General features: G+C 43.4%; 1 protein-coding gene across 2 annotated transcripts in view; it reads left to right on the plus strand.

The window, feature by feature from the left end:
• The first annotated feature begins 14,861 nt into the window (after positions 1-14,861).
• The window catches only part of LOC134614612 (alcohol dehydrogenase 1-like), a 200,387-nt gene continuing 193,268 nt past the window's right edge, over positions 14,862-21,980 (plus strand). For both annotated transcript variants that reach the window (XM_063458590.1, XM_063458589.1), the window contains exons 1-5: positions 14,862-14,951; positions 19,200-19,301; positions 19,539-19,680; positions 20,442-20,529; positions 20,611-20,830. In XM_063458590.1, the coding sequence (XP_063314660.1) occupies positions 14,934-14,951; positions 19,200-19,301; positions 19,539-19,680; positions 20,442-20,529; positions 20,611-20,830 (570 nt within the window). In that variant the 5' untranslated portion in view covers positions 14,862-14,933. The remainder of the gene's footprint in view (positions 14,952-19,199; positions 19,302-19,538; positions 19,681-20,441; positions 20,530-20,610; positions 20,831-21,980) is intronic.

Consider the following 21,980-nt stretch of genomic DNA (forward strand, 5'->3'; position numbering starts at 1 on the left):
GGTGCATGTACCAAGTGGCTGGGAACCCTTAATTTCCTTTAGCCATGTAATGCAGGTATTAATACAGGCAAACATCCTGAATGTTATTATTTTTAGCATTTATATAGCACAAACACTTTACAATTACAAAAAGGGGATGTGATGGATGTCCGTACTCCGACTGAGTACCTCTGCCCAGTCTGCTTCCTAGACACTTGAAATGATTCTGTCCGAAGCTTGATTGGGGTCTCTCAGGAACTCTTTCACCCAACCAGGCTGCAACTCTTTCCTTCCAGGCAAGTATTGTCCACACTGCCTTTTCTTCTTCAGCTCTTTACCCAGGCAGGTATCCACACCCCTGCCTATACTGTGATCAGCTACTGCCTTAATAGATGCAATTGTAGCTCTCAGGCCCAGCTCTTGTATTAACTTGTCCCAAGATAAAGGGACCAAGCAGCCAGCCAACAGGTCCAAAGACTGTTACTGGGTGTGACAGTCACTGAGAATGGAAGACAGACAATATATGTAGGTCCCCATCTTCCTCTTGTGTTTTGGTCACCCTGTGCCCAGCATTAGTGCAGGGTATGTTTAATGTATTGCTTGTCTGTGTATCTCACCTTCCCCCTTTTTCCTGTCCCATTGTGTCTCTAGCAGGGCGTTGTCCCAGGGACACTGTCAGACTGGTTTAAACTGGCTACTTTGTCCCTCCTCAATCTCCCATCAGCCCTTGCTATTGTCTGACCCCACCCTTCCTTGTACTATAGTAATCTTGAGGCTGTTGGGGGCTTAAACATGTGTGTGCTATGTCTAGTAAAGGAGTTGCTGTGTTAACCGTCACAATGTGTCGTCTGCTGTTTGGGGAAAGGGATATAATCTGCTGATGGAAAGGGTGTCCAGGGCTACATACACAGTAGCCTGTCCCAGGGTGGAAAAGGCCCTCAGTGATCCCAGACAAGCCTCTGTGACTGGATATGAAATGCTCCAAGGTCCCTGATAAGTATGTGGTAGCAGACTTGGCGGAGGTACTCGGTTGGAGTACTGGAGCTCTGTTACATTGGTGGCAAGCGACGGGATCTAACATTCGGCAAGTATTTAGCCATAATTATAGCCGAACTAATGGAGCGCAACCGAGCCAGCGATACAGTGGAATTGAGCCGGGAGGAAACCGAATTCCAAAAGAAAGTGAAATGGCGGCTCAGTTTGTTTGGAGCAAACCCTTCACCAGAGCTGGTGATTCAAAATATAGAACAAGTGTCCATGGCACAGCAGTCCAGCATGTATCCAGGAGAGACAGCATCGCTACCAGGATCTACCAAGGGAGGACAGCGTAAGAAAATGAATTATGCTGCTTATAAAAACTTTACAGATGGCGAAATGAAAATTGATGCATATTTACAGGATTTTGAAAGACAATGTGCTCTGGAAGGTCTGGATAAAGAGAACTGGACAGCGATACTGAGCAGCAAATTATCCGGCAGAGCGGCTGAGGCTAACCGGGCAGTACCCGACTCAGACATACACAATTATGAGCGGGTAAAGGATATTTTGTTGGCACGGTACGCTGTGACACCCGAGGCCTACAGGAGGAAGTTTCAGGGGCTCGGGAAGAACCATAAAGACTCTTTTACTGAGTGGGCTTTCTGAATGCGCAGAGCAGCAAAGAATTTGATGCAGGGCTGCCAGGCAACCTCTCTGGATGACGCTCTGCAATTGCTACTGCTAGAGCAGTTCTTTGATCATACACCTACAGAGATCAGGGACTGGATGAGGGACCGTAAGCCTGGAACCGTGGAGGAAGCAGCCAGATTGGCTGACTAGTACCAGGATGGCAAGAGAATGGAGCCCAGCGAAGGGCAACCTCCCTTCAGGCTATCCTACCTGGCATAAAGCGCACCACCCCCACCCAGACCAACTCCAGTTACACCGGTCACTACCCCAGCACCTTTCCGATGCACTGCGCCCTTGTGCCATGGGTGCAGTCAACTGGGACATTAGAAAGCTAACTGCCCACACCGGAACCGAGGGAGCTGGGAACGCACCCCTCCGCAGTCAGCTCAGGCCGCAGTCCACTACTACCACACTCACAGGCAGCAACGACCTAACCTCAGACCAATGCTCAAGCCCTTGATCACCAACCTTGGATCCCCACTACCACGGGGGGGGGGACTCAGATACCAGTCCCGCAGTAGGGTACAGTGCCAGAGGTGCAAGGAGTTTGGGCACTATCGACGAGACTGTACCCAGAGCAGGAACCAAGCTGCATGGATCCGACCAGGGTCACCCCCTCCAGCACATACAACAGTTCCCTAGTATCACGCAGAGGTTCCCCGAGTTGTAACAACAAAACACCAAAAAGATGGCAATCTACAATACAGAAATAATAGAGACGGACATAGCGCAATACTGTTGCAAAATAATTTTAATCGTAGTTATAAATAATTGCACTCACAAATCCAATTTGATTGAAGGCATATCAAAATATGATGATGTGGATAATTCAGGACTTGTGGAGCATCAGAATCATGTATAGGAGGAAAAAGACAAATAATAGTGCAGAGTATCCAAGTAAAAAATGACACACTTTATTCACAGGTACACTTACAAAATTGCAGTGTCAAATAGGCACATCAAGGTTCAGATGGAATCTCACATCCCAATGGAGAAATCCAGTGGAGCAGAGGAACCAGATGCATAAAAATTAAATAAATAAATAAAACCGATAATGAAAATAAAAATGCTAATACTCTAGCACTAAAAACAAAGCCCTACGCGTTTCGTTCAGAAATGAACTTCCTCAGGGGCATCGAGCATACAATCATCCATATGCAAGCATGAAAATCAAGTCCAGAAACCTCCCTTTTAAGTCCGTCCGGTTTGGCGCGAAAACGCCGGCTCAGCCGCTCACTTCTGGGTTCGGGCTACTTCCGGTTACGTCATGCGTTCCGGAGTTGCTGTCCAAGCCTCAGTTTGATTTCGTTTCAGTGCAGAGGTGGCACATAGGGAGAGTTCCGTTTTATCATAAACACAAGTCCATGGTATAAAGAAAAACAAATATAGTACATGAATTAACAGCATATCATATATATATATATAGCCAGAAACAATCAAGATAACATAGTAAAGCCTATGACTGGTGTGAAAACACCTTAGGGGGAATAGAACAAAAAGAAACATAAGAAAAATAAATTTAGAATTAAAATTAAAATTAAAAATAAAGGTAAAGAATGAAAATAAAGATAAAATTAAAAATAAAAATAAATATAAAAATAAATAAAAATAAAATAAAAATAAATAATAATTATAAAAAACAAATCAGATCCAAATCTACGTTCAAACCCCTTGGTTTCATGGTTTTCAATGTATGGATCCAATAACCCTCACGTTGTCTTAAGGTCATCATTAGACACTATTATTTGTCTTTTTCCTCCTATACATGATTCTGATGCTCCACAAGTCCTGAATTATCCACATCATCATATTTTGATATGCCTTCAATCAAATTGGTTTTGTGAGTGCAATTATTTATAACTACGATTATAATTATTTTGCAACAGTATTGCGCTATGTCCGTCTCTATTATTTCTGTATTGTAGATTGCCATCTTTTTGGTGTTTTGTTGTTATTGTCTTGAGGATATAAGAGGAATCCTTTATCTACGATACAGTTAACTAAGGGTAATTTGTGTGTTTTTGTTTCACCTAATACCCACTAAGTGTGTCTGCTATCTACACACAGGTGAATTTACATTGTCTGTTTATTGATCATTCTATGTTCCCCGAGTTGTACCCAAGTTCGAACCCACGAGGAGCAATTGGGTACCCTTCACGAAGCTGACCCGGTGCAAGCCACTACAGAGAACCGACAGCACCATCGCCAATCCGTCCAGTTAAATGGAAAGCCAGCGCAAGGTCTCCGAGACACGGGAGCCACTCCCACCTTGGTCAAGAGACATCTGGTTTCAGATGCCGCCCGGACCGGAGGTTCAGTAGTTGTACAGGTATCAAGGGGAGCAGTACACCGGCTACCCATTACGAGGGTCCACTTGAATTGGGGTGCCGGGTCAGGTCTGATTGATGAGGGATTGATACAGGAGCTCCCCCCTGACATCTTACTGGGGATTGACCTGCCGTTCCAGATCCCAGGCCCACTGCACAGAGACCTATTTGCATTCTGAGGTCAAGATGCTTAAATGTTTAGATGGGATGCGGTATTGAGCCAGGTCGGAGATGATGGCGTTCGTGGGCTGGATGGACTGACTAACTTGCAAGTCAACCTGTCTCAGGTCTCATCCTCTATTGGTCCTCTTCCAAAGGGAGAGAGATGGGAACTATCCTAGGCTGGAGACACAGGATTCCAGATTTGCTGTTGGGGTGTGTGGGTGTCATGGTGGGCCGCTTAGAGTGTGGTCATATGGGGATAGATTTGAGTTCTTGAGGGGAGCCATGGCAGGTTGTCTGGGAACTCCCTTTCTCCACTTCCAAGTACCTTCTTATGTCTAAGTCACCCTGTGCTTATTAGGGTGACCAGGAAGCCCAGTCTGGCCTACCCAAACCAGACTTCCACAGAATGATCGTCGAGAGTTCCATTTGCCCGACCGGGACAAACTATCTGGAACTTTGTCGAGGAGACTGCCAGAATGGATTGACTCTTTGGGACTCGTTACCCGACTAACTCAAACACAGATCGATTGGAGATCTGGTACCTGGTTAGTCTACCTTTGGGGGTAGGGGGGGGTGATATGTGACAGTAGTCACAGTCACTGAGAATTGAAGACAGACAATATATGTAGGTCCCTATCTTCCTCTTGTGTTTTGGTCACCCTGTGCCCAGTATTAGTGCAGTGTATGTTTAATGTATTGCTTGTCTGTGTCTCTCGCCCTCCCCCTTTTTCCTGTCCCATTGTTTCTCTAGCAGGGCGTTGTCCCAGGGACACTGCCAGACCGGTTTAAACTGGCTGCATTGTCCCTCCTCAATCTCAAATCAGCCCTTGCTATTGTCTGACTCCACCCTTCCTTGTACTATAGTAATCTTTGTACCCTAATGTATGTAAATGAGGCTGTTGGGGGCTTAAAATGTGTGTGATATGTCTAGTAAAGGAGTTGCTGTGTTAACCGTCACCATGTGTCGTCTGGTGTTTGGGGAAAGGGATATAATCTGCTGATGGAAAGGGTGTCCAGGACTACATACAAAGTTGCCTATCCCAGGGTGGAAAAGGCCCTCAGTGATCCCAGACAAGCCTCTGTGACTGGATATGAAATGCTCCAAGGTCCCTGATAAGTATGTGGTAGCAGACTTGGCGGAGGTACTCGGTTGGAGTACTGGAGCTCCGTTACACTGGGACCACTGAATAAATCAACCAGGAATCTAAAAAGAATTAACACACAATTCTTTATGTTGAACTAGCCTATGGGGAGTAGTCATTAAACCTGTGGTGACAAACATTTAAAATACAAATATAAAGAATATTGGAGAATGAACAATTATGAATGATACACGAACTATATAATACAAGTAACATTTTTACACACAACAAAAAGCAACAATATATGCATTTAACTATGTATTTGGTTGCCCTAATTTGCATACAAGCATTAAGTAAATGTAAATACTTCCATTCAGTCATCAGAGAGCACTGCAGGGTTATCAAGTAATATTGAATAGTTAGTTTTTTTTAATTGTTGCCAGTTGCTATAGTTTGTTTTTCAAGTGCTCTGTGTGCAAGAGGCTGGCCATCAAGCCTCTCCAAAAGGCCATTGCATTGGAGCTTCTGTCACAGGGGACATGAACATAGAATATTAAGTGTCTTGCTCAGGGATGCCTACTGGTCTGACCCGTATTTGAACCACTGCCCAGGTCCTAGGCATTGATCTAAGCACTTATCTGACCTAGTGATACACGATAATATACCTCAACTTCCCCTAATATAGAAAGTCCATATACCTGCAGAGTACCGGGAAAAAGAAAAAGAACAGAAACATAATCAAATACGAAGAGTAAGACAGTGAAAGCTCTCCAAGAAAGGTTAAAAAAACCAAAAACAAACACAACCCCCCTTTGGCTGATGAAAGGAAAAACCACACACACCGTGTTTTTTTTTTTTTTATTATGCTAAATAATAGTTATATTAAAAGGCGAGAATAAAAAAATATTTAATTCATCTTTTTCTAGCTACGAGGCTTCCTCAGTGCTACTTGCCTCTCTAACTCCCAAAACATCACAGAGTAGACCAATCACAGAAGAGCACTGGGAACCTAATGCACATGAGTGGTTAATTACGCACGCACATTTAAACTTTCCCACAGGAAAGCACTGAATCGGTCATTCACTGGTGACAGCTGTTAGGTTTGACACTGTAGTTCAGCCCAGAGTCTTGGAAAGTCTGGAGGTGTAAATATATAGAGACAAAGTATTCCCTATTTTGTCTCTGTATATCTCTTCACGGAGTTAGAATTTCAGTGAAATTCCAACACTGTCAAAATTTGTATTTCATAAAGATTTTAGCTTTCAGAGGCGGGTGACAGTGCAACTTTAAGATATCAAATTCACACCTACATAATTGGTATAACCTGTAGTTACAGATAATACACAATGAACTTGCCACGATGTGTTTAATTAACATGGCAATACATATTAATGCAACCTATGTGAGGAATAATTTTACAGATACAGAAAATAAATACTCTTTTAGTTTAGTTAGCAAAGATACAGTTAAATCATGCTAATCTCAAGCTATTTTGCAGTGTGCACCTGTCTCTTTAGCTCTCAATAGTGATGTCGCGAATGGCGAACAGGAACTTCCGCAAACGTTCGCGAACCGGGCGAACCGCCACTGACTTCAATGGGCAGGCGAATTTTAAAACCCACAGGGACTCTTTTTGGCCACAAAAGTGATGCAAACGTTGTTTGAAGGGGACTAACACCTTGACTGTGGCATGCCGGAGGGGGATCCATGGCAAAACTCCCATGGAAAATTACACAGTTGATGCAGAGTCTGGTTTTAATCCATAAAGGGCAGAAATCACCTAACATTCCTAAATCACAATGGATATGGATTGACACCTGGCATATGACATATTGACACCTTGACATATGGATTGACACCTGTCCTCAGAGCCCCTGATGCACACGGACACAGAGCAGAATAGGGGTCATTCTCCTTCAGCCTTTTTATACGAGGGTCCCTCAACAGGCACGACAGCATGAAAGACCACATTTGCACAAGGTTGGATGCCGAGCTACTCATTTCCCGTTCCTCCTCCTCACATAGAATAGAATAGAGACTGTTCCCCATCCTCGGAGACCATGATACACACTGACACAGAGCAGAATAGGGACTGTTCCCCCTACATAGGGTCACTTGGCAGGTATGGATTGACACCTGTCCTCAAAGCCCCTGATACACACTGACACAGAGCAGAATAGAGACTGTTCCCCGTCCTCAAAGCCCCTGATACACACTGACACAAAGCAGAATAGGGACTGTTCCCCCTACATAGGGTCACTTGGCATGTATGGATTGACACCTGTCCTCAAAGCCCCTGATACACACTGACACAGAGCAGAATAGAGACTGTTCCCCGTCCTCAAAGCCCCTGATACACACTGACAAAGAGCAGAATAGAGACTGTTCCCCCTACATAGGGTCACTTGGCAGGTATGGATTGACACCTGTCCTCAAAGCCCCTGATACACACTGACACAGAGCAGAATAGAGACTGTTCCCCCTACATAGGGTCACTTGGCAGGTATGGATTGACGGCTGTCCTCAAAGCCCCTGATACACACTGACACAGAGCAGAATAGAGACTGTTCCCGGTCCTCAAAGCCCCTGATATACACTGACAAAGTGCAGAATAGAGACTGTTCCCCCTACATAGGGTCACTTGGCAGGTATGGATTGACACCTGTCCTCAAAGCCCCTGATACACACTGACAAAGAGCAGAATAGAGACTGTTCCCCCTACATAGGGTCACTTGGCAGGTATGGATTGACACCTGTCCTCAAAGCCCCAGATACACACTGACACAGAGCAGAATAAAGACTATTCCCCCTACATAGGGTCACTTGGCAGGTATGTATTGACACCTGTCCTCAAAGCCCCTGATACACACTGACACAGAGCAGAATAGAGACTGTTCCCCCTACATAGGGTCACTTGGCAGGTATGGATTGACACCTGTCCTCAAAGCCCCAGATACACACTGACACAGAGCAGAATAAAGACTGTTCCCCCTACATAGGGTCACTTGGCAGGTATTTATTGACACCTGTCCTCAAAGCCCCAGATACACACTGACACAGAGCAGAATAGAGACCGGGGGTCTAGTAGCGTGGACACCCAGCACAGGTCGTTCTCCTTCAGCCGTTTTATACGAGGGACCCTCAACACGGCACGACAGCATGAAAGACCACATTTGCACAAGGTTGGATGCCGAGCTACTCATTTCCCGTTCCTCCTCCTCACATAGAGTAGAAAAGAGACTGTTCCCCATCCTCAAAGCCCCTGATACACACTGACAAAGAGCAGAATAGAGACTGTTACCCCTACATAGGGTCACTTGGCAGGTATGGATTGACACCTGTCCTCAAAGCCCCTGATACACACTGACACAGAGCAGAATAGAGACTGTTCCCCCTACATAGGGTCACTTGGCAGATATGGATTGACACCTGTCCTCAAAGCCCATGATACACACTGACACAGAGCAGAATAGAGACTGTTACCCCTACATAGGGTCACTTGGCAGATATGTCGTGGTCGTGGGAGGAGGAGGATGACTTTCACCTCTTCCCCTGTTAGTTTCCCGTTGTGCTGTGACATCACCCTTATACGCTGTGTAAAGCATACTATTTAATTTGATCAGCATGGCCACTTGAGTTTTTATAGTTTTTACGCTGCTTGTAGTTTATATGTTTGATTTTTGGGAACCATAAACGATAAAGTAAACATGTAAGGATTCAGAAATTTCTTTCAAACCCTTACACATTGTGTGTACGTATTTTTTTGTCTTAAGATTGTGGCTTTAAAGAGGTTCACGTTGTTTCTATGATGTGCATAACATGTTCTTGTAAATGTTTGTTACATTTTTCCTGGAATTGTAATTTTTGAATCTGAATAAAGATCGTCAAATCCCTGACACAGAGCAGAATAGAGACTGTTCCCCCTACATAGGGTCAATATGTGCCTTTTTTTTGTTTGGTTTTTGAAGCCACAGTGCAGCACCAGAGGGCCTAAAAATTAGGCATGCACACATGCCTGAAAAATTTGGTATTGTTGCAGCCGCTGCTGTAGCAGCGGTGTCACGTCTAAACATTTGTTATGAAGGAACACAACTGCAGATTTCTTATAGTTTGAATGTTTATTATAAAAAGTAAAAGGTATTGACTTTAATTCCAATTTACAGGTACTGTAGCTTTAAGTAATAAACGATAACTGAAGTCCACAATTATAGGCACTGTAGCTTTAAGTAGTAAACGATAACTGAAGTCCACAATTATATGCACTGTAGCTTTAAGTAGTAAACGATGACTGAAGCAGAAAGAGTCCTTTAGTAGTATTAATTAATTAGATGATAAGAAGTTACAATAGCTGTTCCATAGACTTAAACTGAAGTAAGACAGATGCAGCTAACTGAGACAAAGTATGAGTTGAAGTTAGCTGTAACGGGTTTGTTTTAACGAAGGACTTTGGAGACAGGAAATAACAGCTTTGAGATGCAACGCTTATCACAGAGGTTTTACTTAGCTTCCGGCACATAGAACACTGGTTCCCGAGATCTCCTCAGAGGTGGTTTATCCTGAATGGTGAGAGTTCAGCTTTAGTCGTGGATGAGGAAAGATGAAGGGAACTTGAAGTCTTCCAGTCCGGTCCGGTAACAGAGGCTTTCACAACGATGTTGCAGCCGGTTCGTGAGTACGGAACGTAGTTCAATAATCCAGCCTCGATCAGCTGGTGCGGTCGGATTAAATAGGGAGACCGTGTCATAAAGAGGTGTGGCTAAGCTCCGTGGAACCAGGAAGTAAGAGGATATCATAATTAAGGCATGACAAGCGGGCAGAAAAATTGATGTTTGTTTCACAGGCAGAAAGTGCCCTAAAACATGGCGGCTTGAACCCTAGTTGGTGGCGGATAAGTCACGTAAGTCAACCGGCATTCAGAGCTAAAATACAGCAGCGTGTGGACCATTTTTAGCCCAAGGCAGCTACTCTCATCAGGCCTTTTTTAAGCGAATGTATCGCCCAGTGTCAGTCCCTTCGGGATCCATCCCTCATTCATCTTAATAAAGGTGAGGTAATCTAGACTTTTTTGACCTAGGCGACTTCTCTTCTCAGTGACAATACCTCCTGCTGCACTGAAGGTCCTTTCTGACAGGACACTTGAAGCGGGGCAGGCCAAAAGTTCTATCTCAAATTGGGATAGCTCAGGCCACAGGTCAAGCCTGCACACCCAGTAGTCAAGGGGTTCATCGCTCCTCAGAGTGTCGATATCTGCAGTTAAGGCGAGGTAGTCTGCTACCTGTCGGTCGAGTCGCTCTCTGAGGGTGGATCCCGAAGGGCTGTGGCGATGCATAGGACTTAAAAAGGTCCGCATGTCCTCCATCAACAACACGTCTTTAAAGCGTCCTGTCCTTGCCGGCGTGGTCGTGGGAGGAGGAGGATGACTTCCACCTCTCCCCCTGTTAGATTCCCGTTGTGCTGTGACATCACCCTTATACGCTGTGTAAAGCATACTTTTTAATTTATTATGCAAATGCTGCATACTGTCCGACTTGTTGTAATTCGGTAACATTTCCGCCACTTTCTGCTTATACCGGGGGTCTAGTAGCGTGGACACCCAGTACAGGTCGTTCTCCTTCAGCCTTTTTATACGAGGGTCCCTCAACAGGCACAACAGCATGAAAGACCCCATTTGCACAAGGTTGGATGCCGAGCTACTCATTTCCCATTCCTCCTCCTCACTGATGTCAATGAAGGTATGTTCTTCCCCCCCAGCCACGTACAACACCACGGGTACCAGATAGGTGACAACGAGCACCCTGGGATGCCTGTTGTGGTTGGTCTTACTCCTCCTCCTCAAAGCCACATTCCTCCTCTGACTCCTCTTCCTCACAATCCTCTTCCAGTGTTGCCGCAGGTCCAGCAAGCGATGCTGATAAGGCTGTTTCTGGTGGTGATGGTGACCACAACTCTTCCTCTTCCTCTTCACGCTCATCTACGGCCTGATCCAGCACTCTTCGCAGGGCACGCTCCAAGAAGAAAACAAATGGTATGATGTCGTTGATGGTGCCTTCGTTGCGACTGACTAGGTTTGTCACCTCCTCAAAAGGACGCATGAGCCTACAGGCATTGCACATGAGCATCCAGTAATGTGGCAAAAAAATTCCCAGCTCCCCAGAGGCTGTCCTAGCACCCCGGTCATACAAATATTCATTAATAGCTTTTTCTTGTTGGAGCAGGCGGTCGAACATTAGGAATGTTGAATTCCAACGTGTCGGGCTGTCGCAAATCAAGCGCCTCACTGGCATGTTGTTTCGCCGCTGGATATCGGCAAAGTGAGCCATGGCCGTGTAGGAACGCCTGAAATGGCCACACACCTTCCTGGCCTGCTTCAGGACATCCTGTAAGCCTGTGTACTTATGCACAAAGCGTTGTACGATCAGATTACACACATGTGCCATGCACGGCACATATGTCAACTTGCCCAACTTCAATGCCGCTAACAAATTTTTTCCGTTGTCACAAACCACTTTGCCGATATCCAGTTGCTGCAGAGTCAGCCACTTTTCCACCTGTGCGTTCAGGGCGGACAGGAGTGCTTGTCCGGTGTGACTCTCTGCTTTCAAGCAAGTCAAACCCAAGACGGCGTGATACTGCCGTATCCGGGATGTGGAATAGTACCTGGGGAGCTGGGGGGGTGCCGTTGATGTGGAGCAAGACGCAGCAGCAGAAGAGGACTCAGCCGAGGAGGTTATGGAAGAGGATGGAGTGGGAGGAGTAGAGGAGGTGGCAGCAGGACTGCCTGCAAGTCGTGGCAGTGTCACCAACTCCTCTGCAGAGCCATGCATTCCATGCTTGGCAGCAGTCAGCAGGTTTACCCAATGTGCAGTGTAGGTGATATACCTGCCCTGACCATGCTTTGCAGACCAGGTATCAGTGGTCAGATGGACCCTTGCCCCAATACTGTGTGCCAGACATGCCATTACTTCCTTTTGCACAATCGAGTAGAGGTTGGGGATTGCCTTTTGTGAAAAGAAATTCCGGCCGGGTACCTTCCACTGCGGTGTCCCAATAGCTAAAAATTTTTTGACCGCCTCAGACTCAACCAGATTGTATGGTAAAAGCTGGCGGGCTAATAGTTCGGACAAGCCATCTGTCAGACGCTGGGCAAGGGGGTGACTTGGTGACATTGGCTTCTTACGCTCAAACATGTCCTTGACAGACACATGACTGTGGGCAGATGAGCGGGAACTGCTCAAGGCGGGAGATGGAGTGGCGGATGGTTGAGAGGGGGCAAGGAGGACAGCAGTGGTTGACGTGGCTGAAGATGCTGGACCAGGAGGAGGATGGCGGTTTAGAGTAGGCATGCTGCTTGTACTCATGTGTTGATCATAGGCGTTTGTGATGTGAGATGATGTGCCTACGCAAAGCAGTTGTACCTAGGTGGGTGTTGGACCTCCCACGACTCAGTTTCCTTTGGCACAGGTTGCAAATGGCATCGCTGTTGTCAGAGGCAGACACACAAAAAAAAATCCACACTGCTGAGCTCTGCAATTACGGCATTCTGGTGGTGGGCACAGCATGCGTTGATTGGCGTGCTTTCGGGCTGACCCCGGGTGCCGATGCATGCTGTCTGACTGTGCCACTAGCTCCTTGCGACGACCTCCCACTGCTTCCAACTCGTCTCCTCCTCCTCTCTGTCTCCCCATCTGAACTTTTGCCCTGTTCTACTTCTTGCCGAGCGGGCACCCACGTTACACCCATGGACGCATCGTCATCATCAACCGCTTCACTTGTATCTGACAACTCAGCAAAGTTAGCAGCAGCGGGTACAACATCATCATCATCACACCGTACGTCCATTTTTGGAATGCTGCCTGCCTGAGACATATCCCTGTTATCTACATCCTCTGGCAATAATGGTTGCGCATCACTCATTTCTTCAAACGGATGTGCGAATAACTCCTCTGACATACCAAGTAAAGCGGCAGTGGTGCTAGTTTTGGTGGTGGCGGCAGTCGGGTGAGTGGTATCTTGAGAGGTGCCTGAAGCTAAGCTGGAGGAGGATGGTGCGCCAGGTTCCGAGCGGAGGCTGTAGAAGATTGGGTGTCCTGTGTTAGCCAGTCAATTATGTCCTCAGAACTTTTCAAGTTCAGGGTACGTGGCCTCTGAAAACTGGGTTTTATTCTAGGGCCAAAGGGAATCACAGCACCACGACCACGATGGCCCCTGCGGGGTGGCCTGCCTCTGCCTGTCATTTTTGGGGGATTAGTGATACTATGCATGCAAGCTACTGTGAGACCAGATATGAGTGGCAATGTGCAATGGCAGGGGTCTGCAGAGCACACGCTGAAGGCCTGAAACACCCGCTTTAAGGACACTGACTGCTATTAGCTTACACTGGAAAACTTTTTTGCTTTGTAAAAACACGCTATAGAGACAGCAGATATGAGTGGTGGCACTGACTGGGCAAATGGGCACAGTATCCACTGAGCCTGACACAGAAGCTGGCAGACAACTAAATGCTCTTCAATCTATTACAGTGAAATTTTTTTTTTTGCTTTTTAAATGTCAAGCATAAGCTATTGTGACACCAGTGAGTGAGTGGTGGCACTGGGCAAATGGGCACAGTATCCACTGAGCCTGACACAGAAGCTGGCAGGCAGGCAACTGCAATTACACAGAAAAACAAAAGAAGCAGACTGATGTTCTAGCCCTAAAAACTGCTTTTTGGGGTGCTGTTCTTACAGCAGAGATCAGATGAATCCTTCAGGACTGTAGTGGACACTGAATACCCTAGCTATCAATTTCCCTATCTAACGAGCAGCAGCTACACTTTCCCTCCTCTCACTAAGCATGCAGCTTCAGAATGAATCTAAAATGGATGCTGGGAGGGAGGTGGGAGGGTGTGGAAGGGAGGGTCTGCTGCTGATTTTCTGGAATGTGTCTGCTGACCGTGAGGCACAGGGTCAAAGTTTGCTCAATGATGACGAATAGGGGGCGGATCGAACCGCCCATGTGTTGTAAGTTGAAAGTTGAAAATCTACACATTAATGGTTTTGGTGCAAAGATTCTTTAGGCATTGTCTCTGAGTAAGAAACCACGAACACGCTATGTTCGCCAGGAACTATTCGCCAGCGAACAGTTCGGTACATCACTAGCTCTCAACATTAAGATGTGTTATAAATTATACATAGCAGTACTAAATCAGCTTTTATTTTTCTCTTACATATTTTAGAATTTGCAAAAAAAAAAAAAAAAACAAATATATATATATATATATTGACAGTATATTTAAACATGCATAGGTTTACAGTTGTTCTAAACAATAATTAGTTAAAAGGAAATGAAAAAAAAAAGGAGCACTTATTTGTAACATTACTTATTATCTTTATGCATTTTTTTAAAAGCATTAATTAAGCATATGTAATAAGCATTAATGAATATTATATTTAGTGTCATTAACTGGAATAATTCCATTCTAGAATATTAAAATACATGCTACTGCATCAGTACCATTTGGATCATGTGATCATTGATCAGCTGATTAACCCCTTAAGGACACATGACGTGTGTGACACGTCATGATTCCCTTTTATTCCAGAAGTTTGGTCATTAAGGGGTTAATCATTAGGGGCAGTAACCAGGAAGTAGAATTACCAGTTGATAGACAGTCTGCTGAATGCTGACTGAGGCATTCTTCAGCTTGGAACAAAACTGAGGACAGTGCTGTGACATGGATACTACAGGAACCGTAAGAAATCATATTATTGTAATATGATCTGTAAATTGTATTTGTACATCTATTTTAATTTAAATTTTTTCGCTTTTTGAATTTCCATGAAGTGTCTCTGATTTTAAGAATAAAATGCAATAAATGAGATTAATTTAGGTGAATGGAATTTTTTGATGTGTTTAGGGTGTCATTTTTGGTTATTAATAATAGTAACATTCTCTAGAAAATGTCTCTCAGTTTCATCCTGTCACTCAGATTTATTTACTAACAGGGTTATTCACTAAAGTGAGAATTCAAAGTGGATTTCAAATTTAAGATCAAAATAGCTGAACTTGTGAAAAACTTAATGTTTGATAACATTGTTAGTTAAAGTAAAAAGTTCCAAATGCTTAGGAAGTTCAGTGCCGAGGAGACTAACAGAACTCTAACAACGAACACACAGTCGACAGTGCCTCAGAGTTTTGCGCTGTTGTATACAGCAATTATTTTCAAAATGTCTGCCCACAGCAGGAAGACTTGGAGGTTTGTGGAGCTGATGGAACCCAATTGCACGACCCTTAGGAGCACCTGGAAGTGGAAACAGGGTCCCAAAGGGTATGTGGAGGCCTTTAATGAATAGAAGAATTCCATGAAGGAGAAGCAGAAAAATAAATAAACGAAAATTGCAGTCAGGCAGCAGGCAGAAGTAGTCAATCAATCTGGATTTAGGTCAGGAAGCAGGCGGGAGCAATCATCCAAGGAATCCAGGATCAGGAACATAAGCTGGAAATTAGGGCAATAAGGAAAAGTAAACTAAAATTGCAGGCAGAAGTAGTCAATCAATCTGGATTTAGGTCAGGAACCAGGAACATACGCTGGAAATTAGGGCAATAGGCAGGTAATAAGCAAAATAACCAAGCACTGACTGGAAGGTGTGCCAGGTTTAAATAGGTGGCTGGGATCAAATGACCGGCCACCTCTCACTAGTAGGTGGAGCACACAGGGGGTTATATAAAGAGGTCAGGGACTCGGCGCCATCTTGTTTTATACCATGGTCCCTGACCTGTTCCTCCCCTATGGATCTGCAGTTCTCCTCCCTGTGCAGAACACCGGGTATGCATGGCGGCCACCATCTTGCCACAATGGTGTGCTCACCGCTGACCTCAGCAGTGAGAGGAATAGAAGAAGCTGCTGGAGGCCTAGAAGGGGAGCCTTCAGGACTGGTGAGAACTATGATTCTGCCGCGCGGGCGCCCAGGGGCAGGTGGGTACCTGGCTGTGCCGTGACACTGATGAACTTTGGTATTTTTTCAACCTAGATTACTATATTATTATGTGATTCCTTAGCGCTGTCCATGATGTAGATGACTGGGCACCCCTGGATAATGTTACATACACCAAATATTCCCCCTGTGTCTCAAACTTGCACTTTCAACATCCACATTTACACGTAGGGTATACCTTGATGCAGAAGAAACCGCTAAGCAACATCTTATGAGTTATACAGCCATTTCACTCAATGTGTGTTACTACAAACTAGTGAAGAAAAGGCCCAAGTTAAGGTTCAAAATATGCTATTTGAGATACCTTGGAATATCTACGTTCACAAGTGGTAGGCCTTAAAGGGAAACTCCAGTGCCAGGAAAACGATCCGTTTTCCTGGCACTGGAGGGTCCCTCTACCTCCCACCCACCAATCCCCAGTTACTGAAGGGGTGAAAACCCTTTCAGTCACTTACCTGAGGCAGCGGCGATGTCCCTCGTCGCTGCCTCCTCCTCTGCGCCGCTCCTCCCTGTGCTTCCGTCGGCCGGTGGGCGAGACTGATCCCGCCCACCGGCCGAGGAGACCTAATGCGCATGCGTGGCAATGCCGTGCATGCGCATTAGCGCTCCCCATAGGAAAGTTGGTTATTATAATGGTTGGTTATTATAATCTTTAATATTTGAAACCAAATGATTGTATATTTAAAATGAAAACTTTTCAGATTAGTTTTACCATTGGAAGCTGGTCCAGTCACTTTGTGGGGTGGGGACCCTCTACAGGGTCAGGAACACAAACATATATTTCTGACTATATAGTGTTAAAACCACCATCTAGCCCCCCTGGCCCTCTCTTGCCTCCCTAAATACAGTAAAATCTTACTTGTATTCAAGCCTGAAGCTGCTGGCTCTGCCCCTGTCTGCCTCAGGATAGCAAGCTGTCTGCTGACATCATCAGACGTGTTGTTCTGAGCCAATCACAATGCTTCCCCATAGTATTGGCTGAGACTGTGAAGGAGGCAGATCAGGGGCAAAGTCAGCACAAGTCAAACACAGCCATGGCCAATCAGCATATCCACATAGAGATTAATTGAATCAATGAACCTCTATGAGGAAAGTTCAGTGTCTGCATGCAGAGGTAGGAGATACTGATATGTTGTGATGCACACTAGGCAAGTAATGTAAACCTTGCATTTTCTATGAAAAGACAGTGTTTACAGCAAAAAGCCTGACGGGTATGATTCTACTCACCAGAACAACTGCAATAAGCTGTAGTTGTTCTGGTGACTATAGTGTCCCTTTAACTTTGTTTATCTTTTTGCTGTGATAAAGTGCATGTTATCTCTATACTGGATTGGATATACAATTGTACCCCCTGTTTATTTACCGAACCCCATCTGTGTGGTCCCTGGTTTCGCATCATTTAACAATCGACCACCCCTGACTGTTATCCACAAATTGCTTGTTAAAGAAAGTTTTTTTTTTTTTTTTTTTCCCTCTGTGGCCACCATTCGTATTACCGAATACACGTGTGCAAACAAACGGCGGCCATTTTTTCTCTCGAATGTGGGCAGTGGGATATGGTTGTTGACTACTCTACTCCATGAACAACCGGTAAACTGATACTATTGCCCATCCAACTTCCCGAACCAGTAGGAGAACAGCGTTTGGGTGATCTAAACTACCAACAGAGGGCACATTTTAGCAGCCAGGGGAAGCCTTCATCGACATTCGTATGAGAACCCCCAAAAGAAGACCGGTCGAAGCCTAAATTTATCTGGAACTGTTTTGGGGCTTCACGTCATGGCTGACTGGTCAAAATTTCACTCGAATGGCGTTCTCGAACCACCAAATGAATCTGAGTGATATTTTGACAGAGTAGGCGCTCAGATCTCAGCTATTCGGTGTTGTGACTTTCGTGGGGTTCTGAAATATTTAAAATGTGTTTTATGATGTTTGTAAATATTGTATGTTTTCTGTACCTGAGAGATAAGTTAATTAATGAGTTGTTCGTACCCAATTATCTCTCTGGCACAGAGGAGGAGTTTGTGTACTGTTTACTTGTCCCCCTCTCAGGTCCATCAGTGAAATGCCCCTGGACTATGATTTGAGAAACCTCTTGCATGGGGAGATGCATAAAAGCTAGCTGTGGCTGAATAAAAATCAGTTGACTTCCAGAACTGTGTGTCTTCCAGTTACTGGGGGGGATTTTGCCTTGGATATTTTATTGTTTCCCCAGCTACAAGTATTCTACAGCAGAGATATCTATGCTGAATATTGGAGCTCTGCTACAACAATTATTCATGCTAAAGAACCTTTGGACTTTGTATCTTAAATAAAACACTATCTTTAGATGTATTTCTCTATAAGCATTTTATTAAAATAAATCAACTTTAAATTATTATAATTTTTTTTTTTTACAATGTATTATTCCGTGAAAGCTACAGGAGCCGTTTTGCTGGACTGCAATATTCCTGATGCATCTATATAACCCACTGCATCAGTGAAAGCTAATATTGGCACTAATTAGCCAATCAGATATATGTGAAATACATCACCACCCATTATAAAGACAAATTATAGTATAATAGCTTTTTCAGTAGAGATGTTGGCTATCACTGCACCCATTATTGACCTTGTCTGATGGGACTATGCCAATTTTGTGCTCCTGACCTGCCGTCCTGTAGGTTACAGTTTTGGGGGCAGGACCTCCAGTATTTGGCATCATTTGCCAGTGGTGCCTCTTGCAATGGCAAATATTGCAACACCCGTCCTGATTGCAATGGGGGTATGTATCTGCTTTTTATAAATTAGAATATCCCCATAAACACAATAAAATTAATGAGTATAGCAATCCATTAGCCTTAAACTTGAGAATGCCACTGCTCACCCACTATAACTATAATAGTCTATTAATCCATATGGTTTCTCTAACAGAACAATAGTTTGTACACAGCACACAGTTATACATACTTGTGTTCTTCCTTTCTGTGATTTTATTATTTATTTTTATTTTTTTATAATTTTAGGTTATAAAATGCAAGGCAGCAGTAGCTTGGGAACCAGGCAAGCCACTATCAATAGAAGAGGTAGATGTTGAACCACCAAGAGCTAATGAAGTACGAATTAAGGTAAGTTCGTTTTTTTTTTTAAATGTATACTTTAGAAAATTATAGTCCATTATTCTTTATCACCCTATCAACTCATATTGTGTGATAACTAGTTTATGAAACTAAACCACATTTCCTCATAGTTTTCTGATTTACATCATGAATATAATTTTAAGTAAATTGTATTTTAAAAAAATAAAAAATTAAATGATCTATATTAAAAAGCAGAACATAACACCTACATTTCAATGTATTTAGATGATAGCTACAGGAATATGTCGGACAGATGATCATGTGATAAAAGGTGCCTTGAAAAGTATAGATTTTCCAGTTATTCTTGGTCATGAAGGAGCTGGGATAATAGAAAGTGTTGGAGAAGGAGTGACTGAGCTGAAACCAGGTATGTAAAAAGAAGATTCAAAATTATAGCACGTCATCAATTGTTTTTCACAGGTTCACTATATTTTCAACTATTTTGTGCCTTTGTCTCTTCCTTTGGTAGTGGGATTCATTCCTAGAATTTGACAACTTGTTAAAATTTTGAAATTGAATGTAATGATTTATATGTCTTTAGCAGTTCACTCTTTAGGAACATTAGGTAAGATTATGATATTTTTGTAAATAAACTATGCTAAAAAAGCATTTAAAAGCATCTTCTTTTCACCTTATCAAGATATATGCGCAAACTAAGAAATACAAAAAACAGGGTTATTTGCTAAAGTGAGAATTCAAAATTAATTTCAGTTTGAGTACTCTGACCTTAAAAAATAAACTCACTTTGATTTTCGCTTTAGTAAATAAGCCTAAAAATGTTGTGTAAATTGATGATTTATAGTCGGCATCTGATTTCTTAATATTCCATAATATTTGTTCTTTGGAAGGAATGGACATTGTAAGTAGAAGAAAGCTTTTTCCACACTTCATGAATATGTTTTTGTAAATAAAAGCTTGATTGCCCACTTTGACAAAATGCTAAGTAACCGTGCTCTTTATATTATGCCTAACCAAAACAGTGGATTTTAAAGGGACACCATCTGAGAATGTTTCAATTTTCTCATTATGTATCCAAAATATTTGTATGAATAAACAGATTTCATCCACCAAATCACCATTAACGTTTTTGGCTTTTCAGGACTGCTATTGACATTTCTTTCTATGTAGGTGACAAGGTAATTCCATTGTGTATTCCACAATGTGGAAAGTGCAGCTCTTGTCTTAATCCTCATACCAACTGCTGTCTAAAAACTCAGTAAGTTTATTCATCTACTGCTCTTTCTATAGTAATTGTACTACTCTAACTAATAACAGTAAAACATTTCCTTTTACTTAGTCTTAGTGAATCACAAAATGTGATGCCTGACAAGACTTCCAGATTTTCATGCAAGGGGAAGGTTGTGTATCACTTTTTATGGACAAGCACCTTTTCGGAATATAGTGTTGTTCCAGTTGATGCTGTTGCAAAAATTCACGACAATGCACCTATGGACAAAGCCTGTCTATTTGGATGTGGGTTTCCCACAGGATATGGAGCTGTGGTTAATACTGCTAAGGTAATGAACAAAAAGCTATTAATGGCTTTGAACATGTTGAGGTTGCAGAGATTGGTAATTGTATTAACCTATTTATGACAAGGAGTTAGGTAAATTCATTAATTTGGTGATATTCCTAAAAAGTAATTAATTATTTAACAATTATTTTGTCAGATGCTCCACCACCCTGATTGCCAAGCTAATAAATGACACACATCCTGGAACTACAAATGTGCATCAGGCCCCACTAAATTTGCAAAGACCCAATATAGAAAAGTTCAATTTTAGACCTGTACCTATTAGTGTCATTAAGAAACACCTTAATAAGCTAAAAATGAAAAAAACAGTCTGGACCTGATTAAATCCCAGCAATGCTGTTGAATGTCAGTGCGCCGGCAATTGCTAAACCTGTCACAACCCTAATTAACAAATCCTTGGTGTCTGGATACATACCCAAACTTTGGAAGACTGCAAGAGTAGTGCCTATCCATAAACATGGTGACACTACTTTGGTTTCTAAATATTGCCCAATGTCATTACTCCCAGTATTGTCAAAAATTTTAGAAAAATGCATCCATACGCAATTATGTGAGTATTACCAACAGTCTAACAATCTGACCCCTGAACAATCAGGTTTTCACACGAATTACTCCACTACAACTGCCGTCTTAAAAGTTTGCAATGACATCCAAACTGGCATGGAACAAGGAGACCTAACTGGAGCTATTGTCCTTGATTTGGCAAAGGCCTTTGACACCGTAGAGACGGCATTCTACTGCACAAATTAAAAAAACTCAGGAATTGGTGATCATCTGCTAACCTGGTTTCGATCATATGTATATGATTGATCACAATTTGTGTCTATTTCTGACAGTGACTCCCTCCCTCTCCCAGTCACGTGTGGTGTTCCCCAAGGTTCCGTTCTCAGCCCACTACTATTCACATTATTTATAAATGATCTGCCTAATGTTAGCAAATTCTCAAATGTACACAGACAACACAGTAATCTATGCAAGCAAATCCTATCTACCGCAGCTTGAGGCTGTGATCAAAGACCAGTTCACAGAGGTAGAGAAGTGGATCACAAAAAACAAACTCTTCCTAAACACTGACAAAACTGTCACAATGATTTTTGTAACAGTATCTAAATACACAAATAAAAAAATTCCCA

This window comes from Pelobates fuscus, chromosome 6 (genome assembly GCF_036172605.1).
Source record: "Pelobates fuscus isolate aPelFus1 chromosome 6, aPelFus1.pri, whole genome shotgun sequence".
NCBI classification, from domain to species: domain Eukaryota; kingdom Metazoa; phylum Chordata; class Amphibia; order Anura; family Pelobatidae; genus Pelobates; species Pelobates fuscus.